We start from the raw sequence: 13,527 nt of genomic DNA, 5'->3' as shown, positions 1-13,527 counted from the left end.
AGCACTTTCACTTTGAGCTTTGATCCCCAGCAGTCCCTTTACTCTGCACATTTGTTAATGCTGCTCAAATGGACATTTATGTCCTGCTATTCTTCCTGCATCACGCACTCCTTGTCTCAGCTCAACTGAGCCTGAACCGTGCTTCCTCCTTCGCCGCTCTCAGCTACGCATCAATCACCAATATTGGCCCTTCCGTCTTAACAGGAAATGTCGGCACACTGGGAACATCCATTACCGGATTTTTCCCACCAGGCGTCTATACCGGCACTTCTTACATATCGACCCAAGCCGACGATGCCTTTTCCGACGCTGAGACCGTCTTCCTCACAATCGCCAACTACGTCGGTGTCGATCTCTCTACTCAAGACCTTGGTGGCATGACCTTGGGACCAGGATGTTACACTTTTCAATCCTCCGCCCAACTTACCGGTAATTTGCTTCTGGAAAGTGGCGATGCTGGGAATGCGAGTTGGTATTTTCAGATCGGCTCTTCGTTGACGACTAGTGGTGGGTCGATAGTTGTCCTGGGCGAGAATGCGCTGGCTTGTAATGTGTTCTGGATGGTGGGCAGTTCGGCTACCTTGGGAGCGGGTACGGGTTTTCAGGGCGCGATATTGGCGTATGATTCAATTATCATGGGTTCAGGCGCAATGTCTAGTGGTGGACTGTTTGCTTTGGATGGAAATGTGACATTGGTAGACAACGACGTGCAAGCTGGGATGTGTGCTGCAGTGGTCGCGAGTACGCCAGCGGCTAGAGCGACTGTGAATAGTGGTGGAGGTGAAGCAGGAAGATTGGGACAAAATTCGACCACCGTTTTGCCTGGAGGGTTAGAGATGTCATCAACCGCTTTAGCTGGGGTGTTGGCGGTGACCTCTACTGTGGGTAATCTAGTGAGCGGAGAACCTGCTGCCTTTACTTCGATGTTAATACCACTTTCTCGTCTTCGTCTGTGTTTATAATTTCATACTGCAGCCGGTCTGATCTCTTTGTTCTTAGATAAATGCCACGATGACATGAAATTGTCGGCGCACCTAAGATCAATCTCCTTCCCTTTTCAAAGTTCATGACTAATTGATTCTTCAAGCTCTAGCCTAGGTATACCCATAGTAACACAGACTGGCGGTGGAGAAGGCGGTTTGGGCTCAGGCATACCTCCTATGCCACAGACTAGCGATGGAGAATGGATTTCAACTGAATTACTTTATTCGACCATATTTCTCACTTCTCAGGAGGCTTTGCAAGAGGCTTCTGAACAAGCTTTTCTGCAGCCTTCTCAAGACTCACAACAACAAGCTGCGATAACACAAGGTAGAACCACAGCAGAAGCTGGAAATCATGGTAGCCTTTCCACACGCGCTGTATTCTCGACGAACATGAAGCAAAGTTTGACTATAAAGGGTCCTCCACAGAATGTTTCTCCTGTCTATAACCTGGTAAGGACAACCACCCAGGGGCTACAGGCCGTTCAGACCACTCTCCGAGGAGAGAGCGGATTTCAGGGCAGTATGTATACTGGACAACATGTCTACATCACGGTTGTCTCGACATACTATTCTACTCTAACCTGTACACTGCAGCATTGCCCTTCAACTATTGGGTCTGTTCAGCAGTATATAGCCATGCATACTACGCCTAGCGGAGAAATAGGAGGAGGTGTAGTCGGTGAGGACGCAAGAGGAGACACTGTTACAATAGTGGAGACTTTTACAATAACGACAACTTGTGCGTTACCACACGTTCCGACCACTCCTGGAATTTATGACGCGCTATATACAAACACTGCTAGGGTAAGTGCTGGAGCTGGGGAGGGCGAGAACGGCGAGGTAGGAGCGATTTCACCTGCAGCGTCGCCGACACAAGATCAAAACAGTGCTGGAGAAGAAACTTCGCATACGGTACCATCACCAACCCACAGTATTGTGGTAGGGAGTTCGGGGTTAAAATTTGAATGGACTGGTTGGGGTCTGGGGCTTGGTTATATCTGGAGCTTGCTATTTTGGCATGCGTTTATGTGAGGTAGATGTGTGAATGAGATGCTTCGAAGAATCCCGATTACACAATGACTGCGGTGGACCCCTCAAATATGCCACCGTTTTCTGACATGCATGTCTCCACACTGCGGCGCAGCACCTTGTATATATCAACGATAATGCATCAACAGTGACGATGTTACGCTTTTCTCGAATCCAGGCTTCCTCGAGTCTTCTTGCGAAATTTGATGAGATGTCACAGGAGGTGGCTCTTGTGACAGGTGGCTGTGGCCTGGTTGGCTTTCATATCGTCAAGGCTCTCCTGCAAGACCCTAATTTCTCGTCGATCCATGTCGTTTCACGAAACCCAACCAAGAACTTGCTGACTGGTGTCCAATACCATGCGGGAAGCATCTCATGCGGGGAAGATGTCAGGGCTCTCTTCTCGAACATTCAGCCCACTGTCGTCTTTCACGTTGCTTCCCCTGCTTCCGAAGGTTCATCAGCGGGATTCAACTATTTCTACGATGCAAATGTTGTCGGCATCAAGTTACTCCTCGAGCACGCCATGAAATCACAAGCAACAAAGTTCTTTATCTACACCTCGTCCGTCAGCGTGTACGCTCCTTCGCTCCACTTCGCGACAGCAGATTGTCCTTTGAAATCATTCAATAACTTCAATTATTACTCTACTACTAAAGCGATGGCAGAGACAGCTGTACTGGAGGCTAATAAAAGAGACAACTTACTTACTTGCGCTCTTCGAATAACACCAATATATGGCGAGAGGGATAACCAAATGATTCCGGGGCTCTAAATTCCCTGCGAGTGGGCTTCAGTAAGATCTGATTTGCGAGTAACATAAAACTGATGGACGTCACTTCAGTCAATAATGTAACTGCAGCCCATGTTCTCGCTTACCAGGGCCTGCAAAGAACGATGCTGGAGACGGACGCTCCGAAAGTTGATGGCGAGGCTTTCTTCATCACGAATGCCAAACCTTTACCAGCTTGGACATTGTTTCGGAAAGTCTGGGCTGCAGTTGGTGATAGAAGCACTGAGGGTGAAGTCTGGTGTGTGCCGGCATGGTTCTCGGTGGGGCTCGGGACGGTGCTGGAGTGGTTGTTCTGGCTCTTCAGCTTCGGAACCAGAACCCCGCCAGATTTCAGAAGTCATACATTACGATGGATCAACGAAGAACGAACCTTTTCCATCGATTTTGCGAGAGAAAGGCTAGGATATCAGCACAAGGATGACATTGACCAGTCGAGCCAGTGCATCAAAGATGGGGTGGCATGGGCATTAATGCAGAACCGGGATTTCTGTAAAAATAAGTGAGCTTGGTAACACAGATCGTGATTCAACGATTTGCTGCTGTAAGCTTACCATTCAAATGCCGTCTGACTTCCGGTGTACACAACCCCTCACTGAAGTCTAGCAGTTTGTACACTGTTTGAGATCACTTGCAGGAGGGATCGGCATCAGCCCTGCCGGGAATGCAATGCAAGATGAGCGGATGACCTTCTGTCAGTGTTGCTCCCGAGTAACGACAGCATCAGCTGCCGTCCATAAGTCTAAAACATATATAGATATACTAGATTTCTCGGCCTCTCTCGACCTGAAACCAAAGCCTCAATACCCTCCAGCAATATTAATTGAAATATTCATCATGCCTACTGAAAAGCTTTTCGCAGCTGTTCCTCCATTTCCTGAAGATATCCCGATAGCACGTCTTTCTATTCTGTCACTCGAAAGACTCCTCGCTCACGATGTGAAAGAGTCTGCGCAGCTCTTCGAATCTTGTAAGAGCGATGGATTCTTCCTTCTTGATTTGAGATGCAATTCCATCGGAGAAATTCTTATCGAAACGGTTGAAATACTTTTTGAGGTGAACAAGGCCCTGTTCGAAGAAGGACCGGAGGAACTGAAGAAATTTACGCATCCTCCACCAGGAGTGCTTGGGTACGTAAGATCTTACATCCAGTCCGGCTGCGCTTTCAATCAATAACTCTGTGATGTTAAGATACAATGCTTTCGGAGCTACCAAAGTCGAATCAGGATTGCCAGATCGCTTCGAATGGTATGTGATGAGTCAAGACGATATCATGGGCCAAGTTGCACTATTGCGAACCCCAAAACTATAGAGTCGAATCGATCGACGTTGCAGAAGTTCATTACGACATCCAATTCAGTTGTCTCTCATCTATTGTCACTTTTGGACCAACACCTTGGTCTTCCGGACGGCACATTGGAATCGAGGCAACGGATAGATAAAGAATCCGGGACGATCGTACGCATGCTCAAGTACCCACCACAGCCAGAGGGTGATCGTCGTACAAGTCTTTTCGGTCACACGGACCTCGGTACTATCACATTGTTGTTCAATGTCGTAGGAGGTCTCCAGATCCTGCCAGCTGGCTCCGAAGGCCTGGAGGAGAATTGGCGATATGTGAAACCAATGCCCGGCTGTGTGATTGTGAATCTCGGCGATATGACGCGAGAATGGACCGGTGGTATCCTGAGAAGCAACCCGCATCGTGTTACGTTTCCTCCGGGGGAGCAAGCAACGGTCACCCGCTACAGCTTGGCGTATCTCATGAGAGCGGAGGCTCAAGCAAGTATGAAGAGGTTGGCGCTTGAAGGAAGTTTGATTAAGCCGTTGGGAGACGGGGAAAAAGATATTGAAGTTGGTGTCGATAAGTGGATCGAGGAAAAGACAGCTTTGGCCAGACTGGGTAAAGACCCAGCCAGCAACAGGAATGGGTTGGCTGTTCAAGCATACTAAAGAATGAGCACTCTAGAAGATGGGAAAGTTATCGAGAGACTTACAGTGGTGAAATCCAAGTGGTTGAAGGTAAATGCAGCACGCATTACTCGCCCAGATATGTTTGGCAATGGGATTTTCAATCTTCTGCGAGATTAATTTCAAGAAGTATTCTACTTGTCTCAAGCCAAAACTACCTCCACAGAATAATTGTGTTGCCTTGGATGTCGAGAGTATAGCTGAGTCAGCAAGCCGGGCACAAATATTGATTTTGTGCAGTACACTTTCTTCCTTTCTTTCTATCCGTAAGCGCAAACACGGGAATTTGCTTAAGTCGCAGTTGATTATCCAAAACTACTGACTGATCTGATATCCGAATTCCTTTGTAATCAATTTCACCTCTGCGATGGTCACAGTGCGTAGGTCCGCCCCGAAGTCGAGGCATGGGTGCAAAACATGCAAGTGAGTGCCGACAGTCTACAGAATGCAAGTGCTTACCCTTGCTTGACAGAGTTCGCCGAGTCAAATGCGATGAGAATCAACCTCGTTGCAATCGATGCGTGACGACAGGTCGCTCATGCGATGGCTACACATCAGAGAGCCCAACAAGCTCGCCAGCTAGTCATAGCATTGCAGTCAATTCTATGGCAACTAGCACTCAGCCTACATCTCGCGCATACGATCTTCAAAAACGTCGTGCCTTCGATTTCTTCCGTACGGAGACTGCACCTAAGATCTCAGGGCACTTTGGGGCAACAACCTGGCAATTGATTCTTCAAACTTGCAGTAATGAGCCTGTTGTCAGTCAAGCCGTGGTCGCATTGGGGTCCTTACACGAACGTTTGAGTATAGCTTCCAACGAAAAGGGTTCTCAAGCCATTGCGACTCCTTTTCCGATGCGTCAATACTCTCAAGCTATCAGTGACCTTCGCGAGTACTTGTCAACGAGTTGGAATGCGGACATCAACATCATCTTGATTTGTGCTTTGGTTCACATCTCAATTGAAACCCTTCAAGTCAAATATTCGAATGCCGTTCTCCACCTGGAACATTCGCTGCAACTGATCCAGGTTGTGAGTGGAATATCTACTCCATCACCATCGGATGCGGTAGCTGGACCCTCCTTCAAACAAAACATAGAGCCCGAACTCATTGATACTTTTCAAGGCCTCGACATTCACGCTTCATTATTTCAAGGCATGCGGCCACCAATATTGTCTGGCATTTGCACCCAAGATTCAGTTCCAGGGAGGCTCTCCAGTTTAAGAGAAGCACATCTCGTTCTCAATCGTATCACCTCACGCCTCTACACCTTCATTCGATCTGTCGTAGAAGAATACAAACATCGAAAACTCCAAGTCATCCCAATCGAGGAGATAGCGGAAGCTGCGAGCATCGTATCCGAGTTTGAGGCATGGGACGATCGATTTCAAAGATATCTTCATCGGACGACGTCAAAGTTCTCACGCGCTGATCAATCGGTGATTGACATTCTTTTGGTGAATCACCGTTTAGCGTTCATTGAAGCTTCAACATGTGTCTACTCCGACGCTACTATCTTTGACAAGTTTGATGCACCATTTGATGAGATTGTCACTTTAGCATCAAACGTCATTCGGGCTCGGAAGCCGACAAGTGTTCTAGACTTTCAATTGGACATAGGCATCATACAGCCGTTGTATCGGACAGCACTTTGCTGCCGAGAACCTTGGACTCGACAGAAAGCGATATCTCTTTTGCGATCGATCACCTTTCAAGAAGGGGTCTGGAATGCAGCATCTCAAGCAGCTATTGCCCAAGTTGCTATTGACAGAGAGAATTATTTCAAAGATGAAAATAATCCAAGCAGGAGAGTCTCGGAATTTGGCCGAGTTCACACTGTTGGGATTGATGTGATAGACTTTGTGAAGAAGACTGCGGAAGTGATCCTTTCCCAGAAACTGAATGGTCTGGATGGGCCTTGGTATGAGCATGTGGAGTTCTGTACGTGGAAATAACAGATACACCAATTCCAGACACACCTTATCCAGACTATCTTGTTTTTCCAGGGTACATATAAAGACCTTTAGTCAAAAAGTATACCGAAGAGGACAGAGCACTAAACGCAGCCTCCGCAAGATCTCGTACCTGCAGATGCTCGTATCTGTAAGCTCTCTCTAATATAGCACACCAACCGGCTGTTCCAGCACACAGACCCCATCTCGTTCAGGTCATTGGTTGGTGATACACGTGACTTAGGATATCTTCAAGCCATCTCCTCGCTAAGAATACGAGTAGGCCAATCACATAGCGAGAAAGCGTCAAAACTCGAAGCTCGGGTGCGAAATGCAAAGCGTCGGAAATCTCTCTCCACATGTGTCCAATGGTACGAAATTGAATTCAGTGGCCTGGAAAAGATTGCGTATCTTCCTCAATCAAAATTGGAGGAATGTCATTTCGATAGTATGAACGGACTTGATTTTCCCAGACGATGGGAGCGGAGCTTTATCCAGGGTACCATCAAACTGTGATGTCTTGTGCCCCGAATGACAGGCAGCAGTTTCAAAAAAAGGTTGAATGTAGTATAAATGCTCGAGATCTCCACAACTAAAGGGTCCAGGTGAATGCGCTGGCTTTCTGCTTCTGTAGCACTCTTCAAGTCTCAGCACATACGTCAAAGATGCATCCCCAAATCAATCTACTCGCTTTACGAGACCATGCCCCCAACTTCACCATACCAGCACAACAATGCACTTTGAACACCTGTTCCATCATTCAAGGACAGCTCCAGTACGATCCAAGTCTTGCCGGCAATGCTTTCTTCTTGGCTTTATTTGCGTCTCTATTGTCGACGCACATCCTGCTCGGAACCTACTATCGAACCTGGACATACAGTGTCGGTTTAGTTTGCGGATTGATCCTGGAATTATGCGGATACATTGGTCGAGTGCAGATGCACTTCAATCCGTTCATTCAGAGTCCCTTCTTCATGTTAGTGATTCTGCCATAATACCCCACTCTACAACCTCTATCCAACAATTAGATACTGACACTGAACTCACTTGACCAGGTATGTGATATCCCTCACAATAGCACCTGTCTTCCTCTGCGCAAGCATTTATGTCTGCTTCAACCGCCTTATCATTATTTTTGGAACGCAACTGGCTCGACTCAAAGGACGAGCTCTCGTAAGCCTCTTCATTGCGTCTGACTTCTTATCGTTGTTGTTGCAAACTGGTGGAGGAGCGATAGCAGTGATCGCAGACACAGAAAGCTTCGAGTATGTTGGGATACATCTCATGATGGCTGGGCTCGCATTGCAGGTCGCCAGCCTAGTCATCGTCTTGGCTCTGGCTGCGGACTTCGCGTTGAGATACTGGAAGAAATGCTACGAATGGGACGAGAAGTTTGAAACCATTCGCGAGAAGAAATATTTTCGAGGCTTTGTCTTCGGTAAGATTCTCTTTTTCGCTACTGTGCTCTGCATTGACAATGATGCTAGGACTCCTACTGGCAACGGTGACTATTCTAATCAGATCCATTTTCAGGGTTGTGGAGCTTACAGGAGGGTTCCATGGACGACTGTGGAACGACGAAGTGGCTTTTATGTGTTTAGACGGAACTATGGTGGCAACTGCATACATTTTCTTGACTGTTTTTCATCCTGGATTGGCTTTTCATGGAAGATGGGAATTGGTGAAGAGATCTTGATCGCCCTCAGTAATCGGAGTGCTGCGCAAAGATTTGTAGCATAGTAGGTGAGTAATGGGTTCCGTTGTTCTTCTAATTGAATGTCTTCCGGTACTTAAGGTTAAATTGGAGTGTGGGAATCCCATGCCATCGCAGACAATATAAACTCTGTTCACGTGAACCTAACTTTTTGTCGACTTTGTTGAGCAAGAGTCGCGATCGCTTGTTTACTTTCAGAATTTCACAACTCAACTTGAACAAATTGATCTCAACCGGGAAATCCGATATGCCCAAGCCACTCATCATCCTGGAGATTGACGATGAAGAACTGCCGGTCTTCACACTTCCGCACAAGCCAAGATCAGGGGCGCCCTAACTTGATCGACTAGCTTGTTTTCTCCTCAACTGGTCGCGCGAAGACCTCAAATAATCGAGACCAGATCACCCCTTCAACCCACCATTGTATCACAGGAGTCTTCTAGATAAGTTCTTTGCCAGAGAGAGCAATCGCGCTAGTATGTCGCAGCTTTTCCATAGTGATTCGAGATCTTGCAAAATTCGACGTTGACGGATTCTCTTCTTTAGAAGCTGTTGGCCTTTCGTCCATGCCCGGTCTTGAGTCAATCCGCGTGTCCATCACCGCGACTGCTCACCTCCCCAGCCCAAGCCATCACGTTATTTTCGAACTCAAAGTGGTTGCAGCTTGCCAGAGTTAAGGGTCAGCCCATCTTCTGCAGTGTCGCGATAATGTTGGAGCCCAAGGATGATACAAAAGAGGACTTTGAGATCTATCTGAGATTGGCCTTCGAGGATGCATTGGACATGCTTCGTCGACAAGCGCATTGTAACTACGACATTTACGGTCAACCTAGATCCAACTTTTGCAAAGAGGTTGCCGAAGAAGAGTTGGGACCTTGGACTCTTCACGGTGCGACTATCAGTGTCAAGGACGTCAGTGGCTCGTTTCCGTGATCTAAGTAGCAGAATCGGAAACTGGTGCTGTGCTATTTGAATTCTTGAGGGGGATGGAGGAAAGTACTACAACTCATCATCATAGTGCTTTTAGCTAGATGCTCTTAAGTGCAGTCAATACCAATAATGCATCATTACCAAGTGCCGTCAAACTCTCCGTCTGTGGCCTGTGATGGATTATGGCAAAAAATGAAATGGTTATCATTCTTCCATCTTCGCGAGCAGTGTTCTATATATGATATGTAGGCTTTCTGTTTGGGAGAGTGGCCGTGATCACGGCTGGAAGCCATAAGTGATATAGCCGACAAATTAAAGGGGGGAGCTAGTGAGCTCGGGTACTGAAACAGGGCTTGCGAAGCCACATTCGCCCGTCCTGAAGTCCTCGACTGGTAATCCAATTGCGAAGTAATTGTCAAAGCATCGCAATTATTCAAATAAAAAAAACTCTGCTTCTCCTCAAGTCTTATCAAAAGCCACACTAGACGTCCACATCCCCGGTCCCACAATGCCACGCGTCAGCCACAGACTCCCCAGAAGCGAATGTCTGAAACGATTGTCGAAGACACGGGCCCCCAAGATTTACCAAGCTAGCGAACCTTATTATCGGAGTTATGATGCTATTTTGGTTCTTCGCTGGGCAACGTGGAGTCACGAGTGACGAAGACACTCATACTTCGCTTTGCGGAAATTGCTATGGAGACAAACACATAAGCTTCTTTTTCGAGTCTGGCAGCGATCGCCTTTTTACATTTTAGTTGTCTGTAGAAGTGCTTGAATGTCCACTAAGTGCAACGAATTTTCTGCAAAAAGAATAATGGACGACGATAGCGAGGACGAGTGCTGAGCTGGAGGACTCATGGCTGTTGTTGCGCGTCAACAGAAAATAGAAAAAAGAATGGAATAAATAGCGAGGGTTGGAGCCACTCTTCTCAGATATCATCGACATCCATTTCTCTCATTCCTTCTCATTCTTTCTCTTGTTAATCTCATTGGTTCAAACAGTCATTTCAAGATGTATGCTTCGGTTTTCACGATCTTTACCATCGCAACAACTGCTTCCTTCGCTATTGCAGCCCCTCAGGTCAAAGAGAGAAGCAATACCACTTCCGCATCTTGTGGTACCGTATCGCAACGCAAATCATGGTAGGTAATATTCCTGCTTAAGACGAGATTTAAAGCTAATCAAATGAAGGGTCGACCTCACCAATGATGAGAAGACTGCTTACCTCGATGCTGAAGTTTGTTTGATGTCGCTTCCAGCCACGGCTGGCTTTCCCGGGGCGCAAACCCGATGGGACGATCTTCAGTTCGCACATATCAATTCAACCAACGTTGTTCACGATGTCGTAAGTACTGTTCCAGCAGATTAACCAACACCGGATAGTGATTGACATCTTCAGGGTGGTTTTCTCCCTTGGCACCGTCTCTACATGTACACCCATATCACGATGCTCCAAAACGAATGCAACTACACTGGTGTTCAGCCTTATTGGGAAGAGCTTCTCGATTCATCCAATCTCACCGCATCTTCAATTTTCGATCCTGTCTACGGATTTGGCGGAGACGGCAATGGAACTGATGAATGCATCACGGATGGCCCGTTCGCAAACGTTACCCTTCACCTTGGACCCATCTACGAGGTGACAGATCACTGCATTTCTAGAAGCCTGAATGATAATGCCATCAAATGGGCCAATCAGACGTATCTTGACATTGTGTTCGCGGCGCAGAATTATTCAGCTGCATGGCCGCTGTTCTCAAGTTGGCCTCATACAGCTGGGCATGCTGCTATTGCCGGAGTTATGTTGGATGTGACTTGTAGTCCTGGAGGTAAGTTCGCTACTCTCCATGCTCCTTTGTGTTACCTTGAAACCGAGACTAATTCAACAATAGATCCCATTTTCTTTCTCCACCACACTAACCTTGATCGCCTTTGGTGGGAGTGGCAAGCGATGGATTTGACAACTCGTCTCACAGATATGGATGGACAAAACGTTCCTACTGCAGAGTACATTGCAGAAATGGGCATCTACAACGTCACCGACTCTTGGTTGGACTATGATGGTGACAATGGCGGAAATGTCACTACTTTGAACCACACGTTGAGTGTTTTGGGGTTAGTGCCAAACGCTACAATTGCCGATGTTATGGATATTCAAGGTGGATTACTGTGCTATGAATATGTATGAGAAGGTTCGACATGGATGATCATAGTTCGTAGCCAATCAATATCCTCAAAAGCTACATGGGAGAATAAACTTCCAACGTATTCACATTCTTTCAATGGAGAGTGCCCACAATTACTCGTAGTATGGACGATCCAGGAACTCGCTTGCCTTCACGCCTCGACGTGCATTCTCGACCCCAACAATGAATTCATCATCCAAAGCATTTGTGATCTTAACTCCGATACTTTTGAATGTTTGTCGTATGGCCTGACGATCCGCAGCCGTCAATATGCCGATCTGCTCGGGAGTTTGCCCTTTCACGCTGGCCAGGCCGCCATTGCCACCCGTCAGCCATTGATAATATTTGAGATGCTGCCAAGGATGGCTCCCTATCTTCAGCTTCGGGATTTGAAAGTCGCTGAATAGCTTGTATGCTGGATAGAACTTCCAATAAAGAGCTTCTGCTGCCTCGAAATCCTTTTTCGCGATCAAGCCTACATATCGGCCCAGGAATGGTTTGTCCGGACTTTGGACACCTTCGATTGACCATTCTCCAGACCATTGAAGATCGAACTCACGTCCGAGAAGGGGCATGAGCTCTGGTGCGACGCAATTGATTGTCAAGCGGTCTCCAAAGCGGACACAGCATTCGCGTGCAAGAATCGGGTCAATGGTCTGGGTGAGCTTCTGACCACTCACAGTGGGAAGGCCTGCGAGCTTATCGAGGACGTCGAGAGCAACACCGCTTGGAGAGGATGAGAACTTCGCAATACCTTTGTGGGGTGCTGCGTAAAGAACGATACCAATATCGGTCGCCGCGATAAGGTTGTGCAGATAAGTGTATACCTCATCTTCGGACTTGGGCGTCATGGCTGGGGGGTACATGATCAGCATGTGACTGCAACCCACCGCAGCAGCACCTTTGACCAGAGCCAAATTATCTTCCACGGTAGCATATTCAGTGAAGGTACCAACCAGAATTTGATCGGACGCCTCCTCGCATGCGACTTCGAGAGCCCGAATGGCAACGTCCACGGGGTGGCCTAGGGAAGCAAATAGGGTCGAGAAGCACCCATTTGCGATGGCAAAGCGAACATCGCGACGAATCGCATCTTCGTCGAGAGTCTGGAGATCAGGACCAAACGATGGGAAAAGGAGGTTTTCGATTCCGCGGTATGTCGATCGTGTCCAAGCCTTGCGGTGCCCAGGTGAGACTTGAGGTGCCATCTTATCAGGTGAGATATGAACATGATTCCTCCAAGGGCCTGATATGGTCGCCAAGAGGTCTGTATATATAAGCTTTAGGCCCGAGGATATCGAGGTCGAACTTCGGCTACATCCGCATAGTTTCGAGTAGCGCTACGGAAGTTCCGCACCGTGGATCTTCGACCATAGGCTTGGTAATACCTAGGCACTCGGGCGGTTCGAACTCTAAAATGACATCAGATTTATGGATCTGGAGTTGCCGGAGCTCTCAAGAGGAACTCGGGTCCCAAATTTTGAGCTGTTCGTGCTGGTGGATCTCGCCATATCGGCTCCTTGGGTTCAAGAAAGACCTTCATTTTCACAACAGGGATGCTTCCCGGGCTCAACACTAAGATCTGTTGGATCTTAGTACCCTAGATCGTTATTTGAACTTTCACAAAAGCGGACATAGGTTTGAACAATTGATGAGGTTGAAAACGTACTCAGAGCGACAAACGAAGAGTCGAATTTTGTGAGCTATAGAGCAGAATTTTGATTTTGCTGCGTTACTGTCTAAGCTCTTCCGCTGCGGCTGTTAAGTGGCTAAAGAGTAAAATGTTGCAAAGCTGAAGATCGACTGATAAATCTACTTGAAGCTTTGAATTGGCGGGAAGCGCACTGCGGACTGTGGAATCTAAAGGTATGGCACTAATAGAGTGCTAAAGTGCAGCTGAAGTGCAGAAATACTGAATTGCTTTTGGTCGACACAAGTAGTCTGTTCGGGGAAAGTTTTTGC

At 47.3% G+C, this 13,527-nt stretch overlaps 9 protein-coding genes across 9 annotated transcripts; 8 read left to right on the top strand and 1 right to left on the bottom strand.

Moving 5' to 3' along the window:
• Nucleotides 1-110: 110 nt before the first annotated feature.
• On the top strand, nucleotides 111-716 carry LY89DRAFT_556265 (uncharacterized protein; the record flags this gene model as incomplete). Its single annotated transcript, XM_018208371.1, has 1 exon — nucleotides 111-716. A coding segment is annotated over one exon (606 nt), but the record flags the coding sequence as incomplete, so codon positions are not given.
• On the top strand, nucleotides 663-2,204 carry LY89DRAFT_270207 (uncharacterized protein). The gene is made up of 3 exons (XM_018206361.1): nucleotides 663-925; nucleotides 1,000-1,024; nucleotides 1,088-2,204. The coding sequence occupies exons 2-3, from the start codon at nucleotides 1,017-1,019 to the stop codon at nucleotides 2,016-2,018; spliced, it is 939 nt and encodes a 312-aa protein (XP_018064478.1). The 5' UTR covers nucleotides 663-925; nucleotides 1,000-1,016; the 3' UTR covers nucleotides 2,019-2,204.
• LY89DRAFT_689950 (NAD(P)-binding protein) lies at nucleotides 2,010-3,245 on the top strand. Its single transcript, XM_018216000.1, has 2 exons — nucleotides 2,010-2,570; nucleotides 2,727-3,245. The coding sequence occupies exons 1-2, from the start codon at nucleotides 2,227-2,229 to the stop codon at nucleotides 2,788-2,790; spliced, it is 408 nt and encodes a 135-aa protein (XP_018064477.1). The 5' UTR covers nucleotides 2,010-2,226; the 3' UTR covers nucleotides 2,791-3,245.
• Nucleotides 2,913-3,311, top strand: LY89DRAFT_740515 (uncharacterized protein; the record flags this gene model as incomplete). The annotated part of the gene is made up of 1 exon (XM_018220599.1): nucleotides 2,913-3,311. One exon carries the CDS (start codon nucleotides 2,913-2,915, stop codon nucleotides 3,309-3,311), a length of 399 nt encoding a protein of 132 aa, XP_018064476.1.
• On the top strand, nucleotides 2,996-4,758 carry LY89DRAFT_787755 (oxidoreductase; the record flags this gene model as incomplete). Its single annotated transcript, XM_018223102.1, has 5 exons — nucleotides 2,996-3,349; nucleotides 3,412-3,499; nucleotides 3,563-3,935; nucleotides 3,997-4,087; nucleotides 4,141-4,758. The coding sequence occupies exons 2-5, from the start codon at nucleotides 3,475-3,477 to the stop codon at nucleotides 4,756-4,758; spliced, it is 1,107 nt and encodes a 368-aa protein (XP_018064475.1). The 5' UTR covers nucleotides 2,996-3,349; nucleotides 3,412-3,474.
• A 295-nt stretch (nucleotides 4,759-5,053) lies between these two features.
• Nucleotides 5,054-6,734, top strand: LY89DRAFT_787754 (uncharacterized protein; the record flags this gene model as incomplete). The annotated part of the gene is made up of 2 exons (XM_018223101.1): nucleotides 5,054-5,199; nucleotides 5,249-6,734. The coding sequence occupies exons 1-2, from the start codon at nucleotides 5,144-5,146 to the stop codon at nucleotides 6,732-6,734; spliced, it is 1,542 nt and encodes a 513-aa protein (XP_018064474.1). The 5' UTR covers nucleotides 5,054-5,143.
• Nucleotides 6,735-7,332: 598 nt separating this feature from the next.
• Nucleotides 7,333-8,427, top strand: LY89DRAFT_656754 (RTA1-domain-containing protein; the record flags this gene model as incomplete). Its single annotated transcript, XM_018212401.1, has 3 exons — nucleotides 7,333-7,707; nucleotides 7,787-8,169; nucleotides 8,219-8,427. The coding sequence occupies exons 1-3, from the start codon at nucleotides 7,397-7,399 to the stop codon at nucleotides 8,425-8,427; spliced, it is 903 nt and encodes a 300-aa protein (XP_018064473.1). The 5' UTR covers nucleotides 7,333-7,396.
• Nucleotides 8,428-10,354: 1,927 nt separating this feature from the next.
• LY89DRAFT_760926 (Di-copper centre-containing protein) lies at nucleotides 10,355-11,567 on the top strand (the record flags this gene model as incomplete). The annotated part of the gene is made up of 4 exons (XM_018221530.1): nucleotides 10,355-10,521; nucleotides 10,571-10,724; nucleotides 10,779-11,208; nucleotides 11,272-11,567. Exons 1-4 carry the CDS (start codon nucleotides 10,391-10,393, stop codon nucleotides 11,565-11,567), a joined length of 1,011 nt encoding a protein of 336 aa, XP_018064472.1. The 5' UTR covers nucleotides 10,355-10,390.
• Nucleotides 11,516-12,884, bottom strand: LY89DRAFT_270175 (uncharacterized protein). Its single transcript, XM_018206360.1, has one exon. It carries the CDS (start codon nucleotides 12,771-12,773, stop codon nucleotides 11,679-11,681), a length of 1,095 nt encoding a protein of 364 aa, XP_018064471.1. The 5' UTR covers nucleotides 12,774-12,884; the 3' UTR covers nucleotides 11,516-11,678.
• Between the last annotated feature and the right edge of the window lie 643 nt (nucleotides 12,885-13,527).

This window comes from Mollisia scopiformis, assembly GCF_001500285.1.
Source record: "Mollisia scopiformis unplaced genomic scaffold LY89scaffold_27, whole genome shotgun sequence".
In the NCBI taxonomy this organism is placed as follows: domain Eukaryota; kingdom Fungi; phylum Ascomycota; class Leotiomycetes; order Helotiales; family Mollisiaceae; genus Mollisia; species Mollisia scopiformis.
Note: the sequence above shows the minus strand (reverse complement) of the source record. Positions and strands in the feature narration are given on the sequence as shown.

Coding starts and splice junctions, on each gene's coding strand:
- LY89DRAFT_689950 (XM_018216000.1), top strand. CDS start 2,227: ATGTCACAGGAGGTGGCTCTTGTGACAGGTGGCTGTGGCCTGGTTGGC. Junction 2,571..2,726: donor CAAGCAACAAAGTTCTTTAT/CTACACCTCGTC, acceptor CAACTTACTTAC/TTGCGCTCTTCGAATAACAC.
- LY89DRAFT_270175 (XM_018206360.1), bottom strand. CDS start 12,773: ATGGCACCTCAAGTCTCACCTGGGCACCGCAAGGCTTGGACACGATCG.